The sequence below is a fragment of the Chionomys nivalis genome, chromosome 8, assembly GCF_950005125.1.
Source record: "Chionomys nivalis chromosome 8, mChiNiv1.1, whole genome shotgun sequence".
Taxonomy (NCBI): domain Eukaryota; kingdom Metazoa; phylum Chordata; class Mammalia; order Rodentia; family Cricetidae; genus Chionomys; species Chionomys nivalis.
The window spans coordinates 12921231-12941243 of record NC_080093.1 but is presented as its reverse complement, the minus strand read 5'-3'; the positions used below and the strand labels follow the sequence as shown (position 1 = coordinate 12941243).

Here is a 20013-nt window from a genome sequence, read left to right as displayed (position 1 = left end):
CTACTCAATTTTGCAAATATGGGTACATGGGTAGATAAACAGGACAGGATAGTTTCTTGGTCTCATTTAGTGTTTCTTGCACATATCTGGATGCAATCTTAGCAAGCATTACTGCTATACCAAAGAACGAGAAGCTGAAAGAATTGTCTCCTTTTGAAAAGTGTTTTAAGGTATGAGTAATCCTTAACCACTGGCTCCTGTAGATGTCCACCTTTGTTTCTTTATTCCTAGTAATTAATACTGCCATGATGGGGAAATCAAACCCCAAAATATCACTCTGCACTTGGAGCCATTAGAGCATAATTCTCAAATCTTGGGTACTTAGGATTCACATGGGCAGTTTTGTAGAAACCTAGGAGGCTCCTGCGGGTCAGTAATGTAGTAAAAGGTAGTATTTTTTTAAATTATATTTTATTTATTACTTTGAAAGTTTATGTGTAGGGACTCATGTGTGCCATAGCAAGCGTCTGGAGGTTAGAGGTAACTTGTGGGAGTGAGTTCCTTTCTTCCATGGTAAGTGCTTCTGTGACAGCTAAGGGAATGTTAATTGTAGATACCTTATTGTAGAAGCTGAAGAAATTTGTGACGTTTGTAGGTTAAGGAAGGTATATATATAAAACCATGTCAGTGTTAGACTTTAGAGAAATGCTAGGGAAGCAGCCATGGTTCAGGTTTAGGCGAACATGAGGACCCTGGAGCTGGAGGATGGGGAAGTAAGGGGATGCTCACAGGTGCCAGAGCAAACTTGAATTCTAACACATTTTTAGTTTAGTGCCTTTTCTTGGACTTCGTATTTTCTGTATTCCTTTTCTCTTTTTCCTTGGTCCCCTGCTCTTCCCTGTTTCCCTTCCCCTTCATCCTCCCTTCTTTCACACTTTTTCTCTCCCCCATTCCCTTCCTTACTTCCCAGAGTCTAGTTGTAGAGTCCCCAAACTTCTGAATGCTGGGCTCCCTTGGTTTTCTGCACCTCCACCCTGTCGCCCAGTAAACCAAGTAATTGTCTCCCTATTTAATCTGTTTACTGGTATAAAGCGTAGTGGTGAGAACCCACAACAGTAAAAGATGAAGAGAAGCTTAATAGTAAAAGTCATCTATGGAATTTTATTACTGATGTACCTAATTATTAGTGTCACAAAGATTGTGTATGCTCATGGCCAGAATGCCTAATTTCACTTTAAAAAGATGTTTGTTTTTTTTTTTCACCTGTAAACTTGCGTTCTCAGCGTTAACTATGATATAACTGATGTACAGATGACTCCTGCTGCTTTATATGTGCGGTCTTGATGGCTGTCCAGGCATTTTTATTTTTAAAGAGGAAAATGTCTTCCACATATAGTATACAAAACCTAACCCAAATGAAATCTTATTCAGGAAACAAGAAGACAGAAGAAAACATTGAAGAAAACACGCAAATTTATTGTTGATGGCGTAGAAGTGAGTGTAACAACGTCAAAGATAGTTACAGATAGTGACTCCAAAACTGAGGAATTGCGGTTTCTCAGGTGAGTAGAGAAACTGTGTAATTATTGTGAGTTTAATTGAGTTTATTGCTGTTTCTGAAAATTATGTAGAATAGAGAAACAAGAGTAAATTCTTGGTTAATTTTGGATTATTTGAAAATTTGTTTTTAAAGTTTAAAATCTTATGGCTAAAGCTTATTTAAAAGTATTACTCCAGAGTATAATTTGCTTCTTTTTGTTATACTTTGTCAGGCGTCAGGAACTTCGAGAGCTGAGATTTCTTCAGAAAGAAGAGCAGAGGGCCCAGCAGCAGCTCAATGGGAAACTTCAGCAGCAGCGAGAGCAGATTTTCAGGCGCTTTGAGCAAGAAATGATGGTGAAGTCTTTGATTTTGTGTTATTTTTGTCAATAAATGAAATCTAGTGTTTTAGAAACAGTCCTGGAGGGCTGAAGAGATGGCTCAGAGGTTAAGAGCACTGCTGCTCTTCCAGAGGTCCTGAGTTCAATTCCCAGCAACCACATAGTGGTTCACAGCCATCTGTAGTGAGATCTGGCGCCCTCTTCTGTTCAGTAGGCATACATGGAGGCAGAATGTTTTATACATAATAAAGAGATGAATCTTTAAGAAAGAAAAGAAAGAAAGAAAGAAAGAAAGAAAGAAAGAAAGAAAGAAAGAAAGAAAGAAAGAAAGAAAGAAACAGCCCTGGAGTAGGCTATTAAATTTTCTCTCTGATGATAAGATTTTTCATGGTTTTGTGGTCTATTACTGTAGCCACTGTTTCTGGGGTGTTTTGGGTGCTTCTTATAAGCAAAAACTTGTTGAAAGGGATCTCCAATCCCAGTCTTATTACCGATTTTATAGTTTCATTTGAAATCTGTCATGAGAAGTTAGTATTAGGAGACTGGTAGATTGTTTACCAGGTTTTTAGATATTTCCGTCACTGAAAGCTGCTTCAGTGTTGGAGTTTCATCTTTCAGCTTACAATATTAAGAGTTTTTTTTAAATATTATGATTAAAATATTACATAATTTCCCTTTTTCCCTTTCTTCTTTCCAAGTCCTCCTCCCATGCACCCTTCTCCCCCTTTATATTCATTGTTGATTGAGGTTTCTGTCCTGCCTGGTTCCCAAAGAAATCACACAGAGGTCTACATTAATTATAAACTGATTGGCCTAGTATCTCAGGCTTCTTATTAATTTTATAACTTATGTTAGCCCATAATTCTTGTCTGTGTTAGCCACGTGGCTTGGTACCTTTTTTGGCGAGGCAGTCATATCTTGCTTGCTCTGTGTATGGCTTTCTCTCTCTCTCTCTGGGTGATGACTGCAAACTGAAACTTCCCTCCTCCCATAATTCTCCTTGCCTCACATCTACTGCCTGCCTGATTGCCCCACCTATACTTTATGCCTGGCTTACTGGCCAGTCAGCGTTTATGTAAAATACAAGTGACAGGGTACAGACCATTGTCCCACAGCAATTTATGGCCTCACTTAATTTTTCTTTAATTGCTGATTTGTGTGTGTATTCCTAAATATATAAATACAGCATGTTCAGTTTGTATAATGTTGCTTATATGTATATGATTTCAGGTCTAACTATTTTTGTAGATAACTAATTGGAGGGCTTATCCCTGGGAAAGACTGTTTCTCCCACTCTCAGCATTTCTTCATTGCCTGTAGTTCTTTGTTTAGGGTTGGGGCCCTATGAGATTTTCCCTTCCGTGTTAGCATTATCTATTGATGTTGTGGTCCTTCAGGAATTGTTTTGGCAACTGTATTGCTTATTTATTTATTTATTTATTTATTTATTTATTTATTTATTATGTATACGGTGTTCTGCCTGCATGTATGCCTGCAGGCCAGAAGAGGACACCAGACCTCATTACAGATGGCTGTGAGCCACCATGTGGCTGCTGGGAAATGAACTCAGGACCTCTGGAAGAGCAGTCAGTGCTCTTAACCCCTGAGCCATCTCTCCAGCCCGGCAACTGTATTGTTGAGACTTTGTGGGTGTAGTTTTCCCAACATTTCTGCAAGACTCAGTCTCACAGAAGACATCTTAGTCCTCTGGATTTTACCATCTTTCTGCCCCTCTTCTGCAGTGTTCTCTGAGCCTTAGGTGGAGGAGTTGTGTTATAGATGTCTCACTTGGGGCTGGGATCACATGATTCCTTATTCTCTGCGTTTTAATTAATTGTTTATTTTTTGTAGTGGTCTCCATCTGTTGCAAAGAGATTTTTGTTTGTGTGTTTGTTGTTGCTGAGGGGTGAGAGCTAAAGTTACATGTAGGTATAAATATAAATATTTAGTGTGTAACCTGGAATTATGTTTGTAAAGTGGTGGTTATAGGTCCTCCAAGATCCATGACTAGGTAGGTTGTCCAAGTTTCTAGAATTAGGCATGGTTTTTCTCTTGTTGAGTGAGTCTTAAATCCAATTATAGAGTTGTTGTTTACCACCAAAATATGAGTGCCACTGTGGTTATTTTGCCATGCTGGTTGTTGTGGTTCATAGGTGTCATAGCTTGATAGGACAGGGAATAAGCTTGCATGGACCCTTCTGGTACTATGAAAGTTAGTCTCTTAGGGAGGAGGCTTTTAGTTAGATCCAGCTTGGATTTTCTTGGTCTTCAACAGCAGGAGCTCATCTTCAGTCTCTAGAGGTAACCAAAGGCAACAGCAATAACCTATAATGTTTTGGGAGTCTCTTGGCCTCCCTTTACCAACAGCTTATCAGGGGGTTTCTGAGACCTGGTATTGGGGGTTTTTGCTAGATTGTCTGTTACTTTTGCAGCAAACTTTGTCAACCCACGTGGGAAAATTTCTTTTAGACTATATATGTATATGTATATACATAGGTTTAGATGTATTATATGTGTAATTTTAGGTAAATAGGTAATAATGATTTCTTACAGCTTTTTGAGACATTCTTACTGTTATCCTCCCTCTTCTGTGTTGACCTTTCTCCCACCTCCCAATCCTTCCTCAGCCCCATTTCTCCCATTTCCCATTCCAATTACATTTGCACTGCTATTCTTCTCTCTGTAACATCTTTCCTTTTCCCATGGTCCCTTAATACTTTCCTGGCTTCACTCAAATCTGAAGATTTGAAGTTAAAAGCCATAATGAAACAGAAAAGAAAAGAAAAAAAAAACATTTTGTGTTTCTTTTTCTGGGACTGGGTTAACTCACTCATACAGTATTTTCTATTTCCATCCATTTTCCTGCAAATTCTATGATTTCACTTTTCTTTATAGCTGTATAGTATTCTATAGTGTATATGTACCACATTTTCATTATTCATTTCTCAGCTGAAGGACATTTAGGATGGTTCCATTCCTAGCAGTTGTGAGTAGAGCAGCAATGAACGTGGCTGAGCAAGTATCTGGGTAGGATCTATCAAGTGGAGTGGTGGAGCTGAGTCCTCTGGGTGATTATTGTAGCTTTTTGAGGATTCTCCACACTTATTTCCATAGTAGCTGCAGTAGTTTGCAGTCCCATCCACAGTGAATGAGGGTTTCCTTTTCCTTCGCATTCCTTCCAGCATTTGTTGCCAGTTATTCCATTGGTCTTTTCCATTCTGATTGGGGTAAGATGAAATATCTCAAAATTGTTTTGAGTTGCATTCTCTTAATTGCTAGGGCTGATGAACATTTTTTGAAATATTTTAGCTATTTTTTTTTTTTTTTGAGAACTCTGGTCTCAGGCTCTCATTTGAATGGGTTGTTTGTTATTTTAACTCTTTTCTTTTGAGTTCTTTATATATTCTGTATATTAATCCTCTGTCAAAGTTAGAACTGGCAAGGATTCTTCCCATTCCGTGGGCTGCTTCTTCAGCTGGTTGATTGTTTCTTTAGCTGTTCAGAGGCTTTTTAGTTTTATGAAATCCCACTAGTCAATTGTTGGCCTTAATTTGTGGGCAAATGGGGTCCTTCTCAGAAAGTCCTTCCCCACACCCTTTCTCGAGAACACACTGCCTGTGTTATCTAGATTCTGAAGTTTCCAGGTCATCTAGAACAGTTGTTTCCAAGCCTGACTGTTGGAGGAGGCTGCTTATTTTGTTCTCAGCTGCTCAGCCCCAAGATAATCACACAGAAACTATATTATTTAAATCATTGCTTGGCCCATTAGCTCTAGCTTCTTATTGGCTCTTACATCTTAATTTAACCCATCTCCATTAATTTCTGCATTACCACGAGGTCATGGCTTACCAGCAAAGTTTCAGCGCATCTGTCTCCGGTGGCAGCGCCTTGGCTTCTCTCTTTTATTCCACCTCCTTTCAGTTTAGTTTTCCCCACCTACCTCTATTCCTTGCGCAGGCCCAAGGCAGTTTCTTTATTAACTAATAGTATTCACAGCATACAGAGGGGAATCCCACATCACCTGACTGAATGTTAGAACTTGTTGGCGGCTTTTCACAGGTTACTTTCTTCACTGGCTTTTGCGGTTAAGTCTGAGGCCTTCAGTTTTCACTTATGTCCACTGTTGGGAAGGGAATTTAGGAATGTATTACAAAATTTAAGTTGAATATCTAGCTTAAAGTATGTTAGAAAAAAAGGATAATTTAAAATAATATTGAAGTTTAAATTATAATCCTTTGCAGTTTTGTAATGCAAGTGTTGAGGACTGTTGTATGCATTGTGTGGCGTTGTTGATTTTGTGTTCAGTCACTACCACAGGTTCCCAAGGAAACCGAGAGGGATGCTCTCACTGACTGCTTTTGCATTCTTTTCATTCTGTTTTCCAGAATTTTAGAAATTGTGTCTTTGCTTTCCATAGATTTATCTGAAATGTTTCCCTTTTCAAATTCTTTTATTTTTAAGGGTTTGTTGTTGTTGTTTTGAGACAGTGTCTCCCTTATAGTCTCCCTCTATACATTCCAACCTTCATTTCTCAGGTGGTAGAATTATAGGCATGTGCTGTTGTTATACCTAGCTCTAACCTCTTTCTTTTCTTCCTTTCATACTTTATAATATGTATTTCTGTATTCAGAATTACATAATTACTTGACTATTTGATGAATTAGCATAGTAATAGACTGCATTGTTTTACAGAGTAAGAAGCGACAATATGACCAAGAAATTGAGAATCTAGAGAAGCAGCAGAAACAGACAATTGAACGATTAGAACAAGAGCATACAAACCGCTTGAGAGATGAAGCCAAACGAATCAAAGGAGAGCAAGAGAAGGAGCTGTCCAAATTCCAGAATATGCTAAGAAACCGCAAGAAGGAGGTAAATGTAGCTACGGTTGTTAATTATCACAGATGTTTTTAAAATACAAATTGAAGACTGTCTGAGGAATCAGGAATAATAGCTAGTAACTGAATAGCACTCATTCATTCATGCCTTTGTTCTTTATTCCAAACAGTGATAGGCTGGCAGTTAATGACTTCAGATATTATCCTCATTTTACTGCCAAGAAAACAGGGAATAAAAGAGGTTTCAGTGGCCTGTCTCCCTTAACTTTGAGCCAAATCTTCAAATAAAATCCAAGCTGTATTTCATTCTGCCATTTACTTCTTATTAATGAACTATTTAGGGCTTTATTTAGAAGTATTTTTTCAAGAGAACTTAACATCATTGGTATTTACTAGTAGCAACAAGAATTATCATTTATGAATTACTTGATGTTTGAATTTTTCTCAATTAGATTTATTCGTTTTCTTAGACATTTTGCCAAGCAGGAATTGAATAGCTTGATATGCAAAATAGCACAAACCATGTGATTATAAAAAGGTTTGGCTTTTCTGCGCTGCTTCCATGTTGCTATAGAGCTGATTGTCATCATCTCATAAAGAGGCTTCCCATATGTTGTCTTTTTGTACCTAGCGTAAAATAAAATACATCCAAGCAATTCTCAGTGATAATTTACAACTTGTTCTTATCTTCAGTGCAGGAGAAGGAGTTACATTTTCAGAAAATAAATAAACAACCCCAGGGGAAAAATAATTATGATCAGTTCTATTAGGATTGGAAGAAAATATCTCAGCCAGATTGGGAAATGTAGTTTCACTTTTGTTACATATTTCAGTTACCATTATTTTAGCATTTGAGTTTAGTATTTAATTAGGAAGAAAACAGAACATCATATTATTGAATCTTAAGGATGTGTTCAAGTAGGACTAAACAATAATAGCAAGTACTTGATGTTTTCCTTAGGTCAGATGTGCATACTGGTGTGCAGCTAGCTTTATTTCCTATAGCCACCATTTCTAGAGGGTTGTTTTTATTGTTGTTATGTCTTTTATAGAGTTGCTTCATATACTATGATAAAGATCTTTGTCAATTTTTTAAAAAATTCTGATTGTTGAGAAACTAATCTTTGTATTAGATTAAATTAAAAGATTTAATTCTAGATGAATAAGTCTGTAGTTACTGTTTTGAATTTTATCTAGTTACGTTTGAGATCATGATGTGTTTGTATTGAATAATCTTATTGTGTATTTTTTCCTTACTGCTAAACTTCTTGCATTTGGGGGAGTTTCTTGCTTTTACTGGTGATTTGGTTTCATGAGGAGTTACTGATGGGAACTAAGGACACTGTTAAATCAAAATCAGTCTCTTTCTTGGGTGCCAGTGGCATGTGGTGATTTGGAATCCGGGCTCTTTTGGTGCTTTTACTTGTATACACATGCTTGTTTTTCAGATCTGGACTATAGATCTTTTGGTGGGTGAAGGTCATATTTAGACTTTTGGTTTAAAAAAAAAAGGAATTTAAAGATATACTTCATTTAAAAACATACTTTGTTTAATGTAAGAAATCATAGTTTACTAAATTTTAAAGAGTGCTTAGATTACTGATTTGAAAGTTGTCCAGCTTGGCTTCAATTTTCACCAAAGAGAATATTACCCAATCCTATAGTAGGTCATCAGCTATATTCGTTTTTATCACACCATATATAAAATGGCATGCTTTATGAAAAAAGTTTAGTGTTTATTTATTTTTCTCTTGCCCATTTGAAGTCCCACTTCCCTTCCCTTTCCTCCTCTGTTGTCATGAAGTGACTCATCTGGAACTGTTCCTTTGGTGTCGTCAAGTCAGTTGTAAAGTTTGCACTTTATAAATGGAGTTAGCTTTTTATGTGTTTAGCATTTCAAAGACTATCGATAGGTATGTTTGTAATTTTTGACCCCTCAAGAAGGCAGTTGAATGCTCTGAGCATTCCTTCACTGATTGGTACGTGGGGATAGTCAAGCAATGAGTGAGCCTTTGCATGCTGTGTTTCCCTTTCTGCTTGCTCTCTCTTTATCCACGCTTGTGCTAATGCATGTTGAAAGGAATCTTAACAACTTTAATTTTGACTTGTAGCTTTCTGCTCACATATGCATATGCTTTCTGTGGAGAAAGTATTATTTCCCCACCTCCTGCATGCTCATACACTTAGGTTATGAATGAAGTGGAGAAAGCACCCAAAGAGCTGAGAAAAGAGTTTATGAAACGCAGGAAAGAGGAGCTTGCACAAAGCCAGCATGCTCAGGTAACAGCAGCAGCGTAATGCTACTAAAACCAGAAAGCTGACTTTTCTCTTGGCTCAGGAAGCCATGGTTGAAAGAGGAGATTATAATTGTAATTATTATTTAATGTTAAACTTTTCCCCATCTATAGATACCCAGGATCTTTGTTTTGTTTTGTTTTTAAATAATGTTGTATTTATACTTGATGATGTTTAAATTGCTAATAATGAAAGTAGATGAAATGTTTAGAAAGTTGATTCCAGATAAAAGAAACAAACGTCTTAATATAATGGCTACTGTTATCTGATTTTTATCATGATGGAAGGCTATGTTTTTGGTTTTTGTCTTTTTTTTTTTTTTCCAAGACCGGGTTTCTCTGTGTAGCTTTAGAGCTTGTCCTGGAACTCTTTCTGTAGACCAGACTAGCCTTGAACTCACAGAGATCCTCCTGTCTCTGCTTCCTGAGTGCTGGGATTAAAGGCATGCACCACCACTACCGCCTGACTTGGAAGCCCATGTTTTTAAGAAATGGTGCCAATGCTTGCTGGAAGACCTTTAGGGCAGAGTTGGGGATAGATATATAAGTTTGTGCTTAGATAAAGAATGCCTATTAAGAAACCATTTAGAATAAAAATGGTAAATTTTATTATTCAATGGTAGATCATACTTTTAATTACTGTTTTTAGGTTTTTTGGGACAAGGTTTCTCTGTGTAGCTTTGGAGCTTGTCCTGGAACTTGCGCTGTAGATCAGGCTGGTCTCGAACTCACAGAGATCTGCCTGTCTTTATCTCCCACATGCTGGGATTAAAGGCGTGCCACTACCATCTGGCATCATTTAATTACTTTTAAGATCAAAAACATAATCAACTTCAAAGACAAATTTTTCATATATTCATTTTTTTATTTAGAATCCAACAGCTAAATGAACAGAATATTTTTACAAGAAGAATGAATTAACTAGATAAATGAATATTTTAACAGAATTTTCCAGTTACTGCAATGTATTATCCTTTTAATGTGATTTTTATGTAATAACAAAAAATGATTCCTAAACTTTTAGGCTTATAGGCTCTGAAAAGAAACAGAAGTAACAAAAATCCATTAGGGACCATGGCATTTACTGCAATTGAAGTGTGTGTGTGTGTTTGTGTGTATGTGCACGCGTGCAGTAAATATATTTTAAAACTGTTTGCCTATTGTTATTTCAGAGCTGATAACATTTTAGTACTATGAAAAAGAAGGAAACTGATCTAGAATTTCCAGTTTTAATTCATTCCAGTTTAATTGAATAAAATTAGTATTTTTCTTGCTGTAAGGCACTGAGACATTGTGTCTTGTCCTGGTGTGGGAATGACTAGTTGAAGACATGGTGACAGAGCATTTGCTGTGTGGCTATCTCTTTTTCTGATGCTCCACATATCACAGCTCAGCCTCACACTGAGCATCACCCCTGTCTTAGCAGTGTGGGAACAAGCACAGAAAGGGAAATGTAAAATCAGAATTGTTGCCCAGACAGTTTCAGCTTCACATTCAAATACTGGATTGCCAGACAGCATACCATGCTGCCTCGTGTCAAGACTGCTCACTCTGCCTGGTCTGGGTGCTCGTCATCTGGCCTACCGTTCATTGTGAACAAGTGAAAGGGAGTCTTTCCCGGCTCCACCTTTGCTTTTGGTTAGTTTAGATTTCAAACTAGATACTAAGTAATAGCAATATAGTTTTACCTTAAGGACTGTAACAGATGGTTTTTAGTTTCAAAAGTATATTAAACATAAGAGTTGAGAATAAGAATTTATTGTTGAATGAATTGAGTGATCCTATACTATAAATTTAGTTTACTTTTTTTTTTTAAAAAATGACTCCATGTAATTTGGAGGAGTTTTTTGTTTTCCCATAAAAGTTAAAATTACTGGTAAATTCTTTTTGTAAATTTAGATGTCACACTTCAAAAGTATTTATTCCTTTGATAAATTTGCTAAAATTTGATAATTTTACAGTTTGTCTTAGACTGTGTAGCCATGGAGCTTGTACATATTTGACACCTAGTCCTCAGGCTTTCAGACTGTCTCCCTAGGAGCTCTTATTCCAGGCAAGGGCTATGGGGCTGGAGGTGTTACTTCTGTGCGGAAAAGAGGACTTTTTCTTTTCCTCCTGTTCCACCTTTGCCCTCCTCTCTTTTTCTTCCCTTTTTTCCTCTCTCCTTCCCTCCCTTTGTTTCTTTCATATGTCATTTGTCCGTGGTTTGTTAGAGGGCAGCATTTTTTGAGAGTCTTTCCTCTTTCCAAACACGTGGGGCTTAAGCAGGTGTTGTACCCACTCAAGTCTCCTTGTAGTCTAAAATCTGTCTGTCTATCTATCATCTGTCCCTCCGTTCATCCATCCATCCTTCCATCCATCCATCATGGATAGGCTTTTAAAAAGGAGTTCCACTGATTTAGAAGTAAGTAACACATTAGAATTTGGAAATCACTGACCTAATTCTCACCTTTTGTTCTGCAGATGGGCAATAGGTCCCTCTGTTACTTGACTTGACCTTGTGCAGTTATTGTTTCCATTTACACAAAGTCATCAGATGTCTCTTTTCTCACCTGGGAGGTGCATTGTATTCTGATCCACAGGGTGTTGCTCAGGTCATGATTCAGTCTTTTCAGTTGTCATCTTGTGCAGTGTTCAACGCCCAAATGCAGGACGTAAGTCCGCGTGCTGTGGGAGGTGCCTTCTGTTTTACTTGTGCCTTCTTTGACTCACATGTGCCTTTCATTGTTAACTTCATTGACTCAATTATAGAATATTGAGAGCTGATGCCAATAATAACAGTAATAATAGTTTGGCACAAACTTAGTATTAACAGTGTTCTTCAGAGTTTTTACATCTGGTTCTCACTGGCACCATCCTCACATAGGGATGGAGTATATTCTTTCTCCAGATGCAGTATGTGGGCACAGGAGGCTTGTGATCTGCTCCAGACCCGTGGTCTCTGTGGCATCAGCAGAAGAGCTGGAAGCAGAACACTTGTAGTGGAAGGCTCTATTTTTCTGCCTCCCCACCATAGATTTTTAACTTGAAATTTTCATGATTTTTAAGAAAAGTAAAATATCTTCCTGGTAGAGTTTTATAAACTTTGCACATGTGAGAAATTGAATGCTGTGATTAGATTTTTACCTGTGTGTGAAGTGACATTTTGATTACATATAATTTTAGATGTCTTAATTATGGATATGGTCAGAAAAGCCATGGTAAAAGTAGTGATTTTACTTTGGTTTAATTTGTCCCCGTTTATTTAAATTGTCAGTAGTAAATATTGAGGTGTTGTTATTTCCATTGTAGTTTGAAATTATGTCTGAAATTCCAAACTGTATTCCTTCTCACAGTTCCCATAGAAACAGCTAGCCAATATAACATGGTAATTTTTGTTTGTGATATTTGATATAAACTACTTGATTTCAGCCATTTCTGGTTCCCACATTTCCAAATTAGATTTAAAAAGCAATTGGCAGATACTTTTTTTAAACAAGAAATTATGATTTATAATCTTTTCTGATCATTACCATTGTTGAATAAATCTGTTGAGTAAGTGATCAATTTTCATACAAATAGTTCAACTTGTCATAACCTTTTCTGATAGTTTTTTGAATGCAAATCTGCAGTTTTAATACTTACAGTTAGTTAACTGATATGATAAAATTACTTACCAGAATTTGAATTTGTACTTTTAAAGGTCATTGACTTCATAGAGTATGAGGCCATTTTTAAAAATGACTTTTGGCTTTCTTAGTTTGGGTTCTTTCGTTGTTCATTTTTGTGACGTCTTCTGATAAGCACATAGGTTTTTTAAAGGCAGAATGTAATCCATGCAGACTTTTTAGAACGTGAAATTTCTCTTAGTTTCTGTTCCTAAGAGCAATTTCTACTAACAAATTCCATTGTGAACATATTGTATTTGCCTTTTGAAGTTGAGAAATTTAATGAATGGGCAATAATATTAAAATCACATTCATTTGAAGTAAAAAAGTATACTAATTTGTGTATAAGAGTCTTTTTCAGGTAATTAATATATATTAATTTAACTTTAATATAAACTATTTGTGTGGTGCCCACCAATTATATAGTCATTTAAACTCTGCTTGCTTGTTCAGCTGTGTGGCAACCGTGTTCCTTGCTAGCTCCTGTCAGGAAGCATTCCCACACTAGTCTATCACTGCCTACTGACTCTGATTTGTCGATGCCTAGTTTGTCTTCTGGGGCTGTTTTTATTGATTTTAGTGGCACTGTATCTAGCAGTCCCGGCATGTACTGAGTACCTCAAGAAACTTCTCTTTGAACTGAACTCCCACCTTGTGTAATCCAGATCTTAAGGACAGTGACATACCCACAGATGGCATGGACAGAAATCATATGTACTTAGTGGCATAGCTTCTATTTACCTTTTTTTGTTTCACATATTTATTGACTTGAGTTTATACTATTGATATTTGACTTCTGAGTCTAAATATAAAGTCGACATATATACTAGTTAAGCTGTTTGCACAGATATTTTAAAAATCTATGATGTAACCCAATGATAAAATTGTTAACCACAAGAAACTCTTAACTGTATCTCCAGGTTAAACATTTATTGAACAACGTTTCAAATAGAAACTTTGTATCTGAGGTTAAAAGGAACAATATTTTTATTACAAATATTTGCTGTAGGAAAAAGAGGAGTGTATGTCGCCTTATTTAACTGCTTAAAAGGTGGCATGGAGATTTTGCATCTCTTGAGTAAAATATAAAAGACTTCTTTATTCTAGATGAATAAATAAGTAGGTTTTTGTTGGTTTGTTTTTGAGATATGGTTTCTATGTATAGCAACCCTGGCTGTCCTGGAATTCATTCTGTAGACCAGGCTGTCCCCAAACCCACCGAGATCTCCCTGCCTCTGCCTCCCAGTTACTGGGATTAAATGTGTATGCTACTACTGCCTACTACTAGCTGTATTTTATAGTGACTGTTCACTGGCCTTTCTTTCTGCTCTGTGTATTTGGATTTATAGTAAAACATACATGATTATGCAGATGAAATGATGGTAACATTTGCAGCTCCACATTACTCCCTCACAACAGCCTGAAATGACCAACTCCAGAGGCACTGCCATAGGTCAACTCTTAGAGGAGCTTTCTTGGCCTGTGTGCACTAAGGACCAGGCTGGAAGTGGTCCAGATCTTGTCTGACTCTGTTCAAATCCCAAGGAACAGTTTTGAAATAGAGCTCGGACTTGACTGTCCACTGGATCATAAGAGAAAAGGACTGTAGGTTAAGTGTTGTTTCAGCCCTAAAATGTAAACCTAAAGTTTTTATTTGTATATCCTTTGAACTAAACACTTTCTTCTGTTACTGCCAAAGGGGGATAGAGATGCATACATTTTTAATTTAATATAATTTGTTCCTTTTTAAAAGCACAAATTTGGCAAATGGTAGGCATTCAACAAATATTTATTAAGTGAATTAGTGAGTCTCAAATGTGTTGATAGAATGCCTTCATTGTATGAATTTTGTGTGTAGATTCATAGTGTCACTTTCCCAGCCCTAACTTAAATCTCTCTAGCCGTGCATTGTTTCTCACTACGTCTCCAGACTGGTGTTTTTTAGGCACATGCTATAGACGATGAGCACTGTCCTCCACTGTTAGTTCAGGCAAAGTCTTTCTACCTGTCTGTTTCTTAGAAAATTAGGGTTAAACATTGTGATGATCTCTTTTTTTTTAGTTGCCTCTATTCTTAAAAGGAAGTTCTTATTTACTTTTGTTTTAGTTATACCATAGTGGAACAAATGGTCAGCTTCAGAAGTTATAATTTGTTATTTTTCCAAAGCTGTTAATGAAAAAGGACATTTTAATTGTGAATGGATGTGTACTTTTTATGTGTATCATTCTTAATAGTGAATAGATGTTGTACATTCTAACACATTTCTAGATTTGGGTGACCAGTACATTTGTGCTGTATCTGTACAATATAATTTTAGTGATTTTTTTAAAACCACACCAGCTTTATAAACTTCACTTAGCAATCTTCATAAGTACCAGAGATGCAGTTCAGTGCTAGAGTACTTGTCCTGCAGGTACAAGGCCCTGGTTCAGTCTCCATCACTCTTCCCCTGCAGAGAGGAAGAAGCTTCACTAACCACTAATACATAAGCACTAGATAACTGAATATTTAATTTAGTAGATATGTATTAACAGATGGTTAACTGTGTCTGTTAGGAACAAGAATTTGTTCAGAAGCAGCAACAAGAATTAGATGGCTCTCTGAAAAAGATCATCCAACAACAGAAGGCAGAGTTGGCTAATATCGAGAGAGAGTGCTTGAATAACAAGCAACAGCTCATGAGAGGTATGTGAGAGTCCACACTGTGTGTGTACATAACAAAAATGCCTCAAACATTGCCTGAGGTGTGCATTGCAGAGTGCTTTTTCTTTGCTGGGGTGGCCAAGGAAAAGATAAAATAAGAGGTTCTCTTTTTTAAAGTTGAGAAATACTGTGAGATATAGCAGAAGTGTCTCTAAAAGTACACTTAAACATGGACTGGAGACGCAGCTTAGTGGTAGAATATGTACTTAGTGTGTACATGGAGCCCCGGATATAGGGGCCTGGCTCAATTCTCAGCACTTCAAAAACAAAACTCCCCCCCCCTTAAAAAAAAAAAAAACAAATAACCCTACCTAAAAATTAAAATATTTAATCTATCTGAATATAATAACATAGTGAGAAGATGATAGGATGGGATTTTAAGCCCTTATTCCTCCTAACAGATTAATTTATTTCTTTCTTTTTAAGGTGGGATTTTGGCATTCCTGGTAGGACATTCTTAGTTTAGGGCATTAAAACAAAAATGATAATAAATGCTATTTTGCATTGGTAACCTTTTATTTATACCTTAGAATATCTATTTGTGTAAATTAATACATAAAACGCTTTGCTGTAAGCATTAAAATGAAGAGCATTGGACATTAGTTAAAAGAGCTAAGTGACATTTTGAAAACCACTTCCTTGTAGCTCGAGAAGCTGCGATTTGGGAGCTTGAAGAGCGACACTTACAGGAAAAGCACCAGCTGCTTAAACAGCAGCTTAAGGATCAGTATTTCATGCAGAGACACCAGCTGCTTAAACGCCATGAGAAGGTGAACGAAAGGGAAATTTCTTCAGTTGTTTGTTCGTTTTACTTTACAAAGTTATTCAGTTTTGTAGCTTAATTTTTTAGAGAATAGATTCTTTGCTTTATTTTTTTTACCTTAAATTTTTTTGAGTTTGAGTACTTGATTATAATCTTTATGTTGATTGTAAACTTTTCTATCAATTACAGTGTTTTTAAGACCTTATAAATTGTCATATTCATCTTGTGTTTTTCTGGTTCCAATGTGATTCAAGTATCTTAGTAACATTTCTTTCCTGAACACTGCTGTCATTAATAACTTTTCTTATAAATTATTTTTGCCTAATATTTTGTTGTTCATTGTACAGCTAGAGGGTACCTATGAGAAACAGTAACAGATGCCATCTTGGAACATGTCTGTGGGTGCTGAGAGTTAGGTTGTATCTGCAACTGTCCAAGTCTGTTTAAATCTTCTTAGGAAACAGAACAAATGCAACGTTATAATCAACGGCTTATTGAGGAATTGAAAAACAGACAGACTCAGGAACGAGCGAGACTGCCCAAGATTCAACGAAGTGAAGCCAAGACACGAATGGCCATGTTTAAGAAAAGTCTAAGAATTAACTCAACAGCCACACCAGATCAGGATCGTGAAAAAATTAAACAGGTACTTAAGAGATAATTCTCTTCTTTTTCAGGGTTTAACAAAGTTGAATGACCTTTAAAAGTACCTCATAATTGGGTTTAAACATTTAGTCTCACCTCGGGATTGTTATTTTAACTTTCTGAGATGGGGCAGGGTACTTGTTATGTACCAACTTAGTCTTCCCTGTTTGGGACCATAGAGGGCAAAGTCATCTCTCCCTTGACAGATCTTAGACCATGGGAGTGAGATAACTTGGACATCTTTGAAGTAGGAACCATGTCCGGCTGTGGCACTTCTGCGGCAGCAAATGATCTTCTGCCACTGGAGATCATTAAGCCATTAGCGCACGGAGGCCTTAGACCAGAGGTCATTTCCTCTCCCTTTACCTAGGTCTTAGAGGTTTGAGTTACAGTGTAGGATTACAGCTTTAGTTTACTGTTTTTTAAGCTTTGTTAAATCGATTAATGATACCTCTAGAGTATGTACAGATTACCCTGCTTCCTATCTAATTTTTTGTTTTTCTTATTTATAGTTTGCTGCACAAGAAGAAAAGAGGCAGAAAAATGAGAGAATGGCTCAGCATCAAAAACATGAGAGCCAAATGCGGGATCTCCAGTTGCAGTGTGAAGCCAATGTCCGAGAACTACATCAGCTGCAGGTTAGGTTCTGGAGCCTGACAACGGAATGCATGGTGGCCGGGTAGCTTATTCCACTGATGTGGAGAAAATAAGACCAACAAGAATTTGCTGCGTAGGAAAGGGACAGAGCATTGAATACCTGGCTGCTGCATGGGCTCAAGGGAAAGCCGTGCAGTGCCGTGGACCCTTGTTTTTATTCCATGTGATTAAGGTGAATGTAAGCATGAGCTAAATTAAAACCTGAGAAAGCATCATCAAATATCCTTTTTATTATTAAATCATGGTGTGTTTAAGATTCTGACTTTATTTATTTTTTAATTTAAAAGAATTTGGCTGATTTTTTTTTTCTGGTTTTGAGAAAAAAAAGGTAAACATTGGGAAACTTTTTCAGTAGGAAATTAGACCTTAGAGAGGACTGTTCTTGGAATTCATTTGAAATGCACAGTCCATCTAGTGAGTGCCCGAAATGTTTACACTTTCAGAGGTAACTTTGATGTTCTGTATACTTGGTTAATTTACTGGAGTAGAATACTTACTAATTCCAAATCTTTTACCAACTGGAAAAGCAAAAACCCAATGTATTTCTACTTAAGTTTTTTTTTTTTATATATGATGTTTAGTTTTTTTTTTTTTTTTGCAAGAAGATATAAAAGTTTCAAAAACAGTGAAGGTATTTATACACTTATAAAACAGATGATTTCATAACTCTTGGCACTTAGTTTTTAAAGGAGAATTTGAACTTCCATAACAGCATGGTATCTAATCAATAATTTGCTACTTTGGAGGAACATATATCTGTTAAAAATTGCTCCATTGACCCGAAAAAAACTTTATTACCAACTTTATTTTCAGAATGAAAAATGCCACCTGTTGGTTGAACATGAGACTCAGAAACTGAAGGAGTTGGATGAGGAGCACAGCCAAGAGTTAAAGGAGTGGAGAGAGAGACTGAGACCGAGGAAGAAGGTGACTTAAAAACTGTCCTACAGCTCTGTGTGTGGTTCACCCATTCCCTGCCTACTGTTCTGTACTTTCTTTGTATCAGGTGCAGTGACCTGATGGATACGGAGATGAAAAGACAATATCCCTATTCCCAAAGTCCAGTATCTGTGAGAAGTGATTGCGAGTTGGGGGGACCCTTGCTGGGGAATAGGTTAGAGCATGACGCAGGGGAGCAGAGTGCATGAGCACACAGGAGAAGGAGGGCTAAAATCTCTGTGAGGAGGCTAAAGAGGTAAAAACTGGGTGGGCTATGATTAATAATAACTTGCTGGCAGGTGGGTAGATTGGAAAGGAATAGGACAAGCAGAGAAAGTAGAATGAGCAAAAATACTGCATGTGGAAAATTATGAATAGTTCTTTCCCCTTGCAGAGTAGTCAGGGAGGAGTGCAGTGAGGGCTGAGTCTATCCGGTGCAGCTGAAGTTACAGTAACATGACTCTTGAATTAAGCATAGGAATGGCTTATTTCATCTTTTCTCCCATTTCTCTTGTTTGTAACCAGTTTCCCTGCTGGCCTGATTTCATGAATTAACCACTGTATCTCTGGCTGTTACTCTATTGTCCACTTCCCTTTGTTAACCCTTAAGACATCAACATTTCTTTTTGTGAGCTTTCTTCCTGCTGTACATCTCAGTGATGGTGGTACATGCCTTAAGTCCAAGGTCCTCCTCAGTTACATGATGAATTTGAGGTTAGCCTGGGCTACATGAAACCCAGTCTCAAAAAGAAGGAGAAAAAACAAGTTAAAAGAGGTGATGTTCATATAGCAGGGTCTTGGCACGTGAGGCCATAGGTGGTTATGTTGCCATGGCTGTTCATTAGTGCCATGACTGTTGCTATTCTGAATCAGGGTTTGCTTGTATCCCATGCTGGCTTCAAGCTTGCTGTGTTCCTGCCTTATGCTCCCGGGCACTGAGACTACAGGCATGCCCATTACATCCAGCTCATTGGTTTCCTTACTGTCAGTTTGAACTTTTCACTCATTTCATTTTCTAGGTGTTCTAGTCTTCCTCATTTCATCTAGGCCTCTTTTCCAGTGTCGTTGTATCTCTGAGGTCCTTGTTTCTTCACTTGATTCCCATCTCAAATATTCTTTATCCTGGCTTATTTTATTTTTCGTTGTTATAGTCTTCATCACCAGATATATTTCTTGTCTTATTTCATGAGAATATAAACTGCTTAGAAAGCAGGGAATTTCTCTCTTTGTTCGCTGATCTGTATCTTGGTGTTAGGGGAGTTCTTGGAATGCTCTGAGTGACTAGTGCACAGCCGTTGAAGCTGATGGAGAACGTCAGCTCAGCAGACTTCAGAGTGAACTCAGTATTGATGTCACCTTTCCTTTCTCCAGTAGCCCCACCAGCATGACGTGTTCCCACATCCTCTCTCTTAATTGACATCCAGGTTAGAACCTTAATCTGTGGCACTCAGCATTCAACCAGATATTAATTGTGACTCATTTTTAGTGTGTTCTCTTTCCTATTGCCGAGCTTGCTCAACCATGTCCTCATGTATCTACTGACCCTAGTTCCCTCCTTATTCTTACTTGCTGGCTGTTGCCAGTTATCCTCATGAACATCTGAAGATGTCATAGAGGTGTTGATAAGTTTCAGTTCCATCAAGTATAACATAAATCCTGCGATTTGACTCTGAAGCCTTCACAGTGATACACATGGGCTGTAGCCTT

At 37.3% G+C, this 20013-nt stretch overlaps 1 protein-coding gene across 2 annotated transcripts in view; it reads left to right on the top strand.

Moving 5' to 3' along the window:
- Positions 1-20013, top strand: part of Slk (STE20 like kinase) — a 53954-nt gene that overhangs the window by 28978 nt on the left and 4963 nt on the right. The window contains exons 10-18 of one of the 2 annotated variants that reach the window (XM_057777663.1): positions 1372-1502; positions 1713-1836; positions 6513-6692; positions 8846-8938; positions 15155-15284; positions 15948-16072; positions 16523-16711; positions 17223-17348; positions 18181-18294. In XM_057777663.1, coding sequence (XP_057633646.1) covers positions 1372-1502; positions 1713-1836; positions 6513-6692; positions 8846-8938; positions 15155-15284; positions 15948-16072; positions 16523-16711; positions 17223-17348; positions 18181-18294 — 1212 coding nt within the window. The remainder of the gene's footprint in view (positions 1-1371; positions 1503-1712; positions 1837-6512; positions 6693-8845; positions 8939-15154; positions 15285-15947; positions 16073-16522; positions 16712-17222; positions 17349-18180; positions 18295-20013) is intronic. The other variant, XM_057777662.1, reaches the window with a different exon arrangement.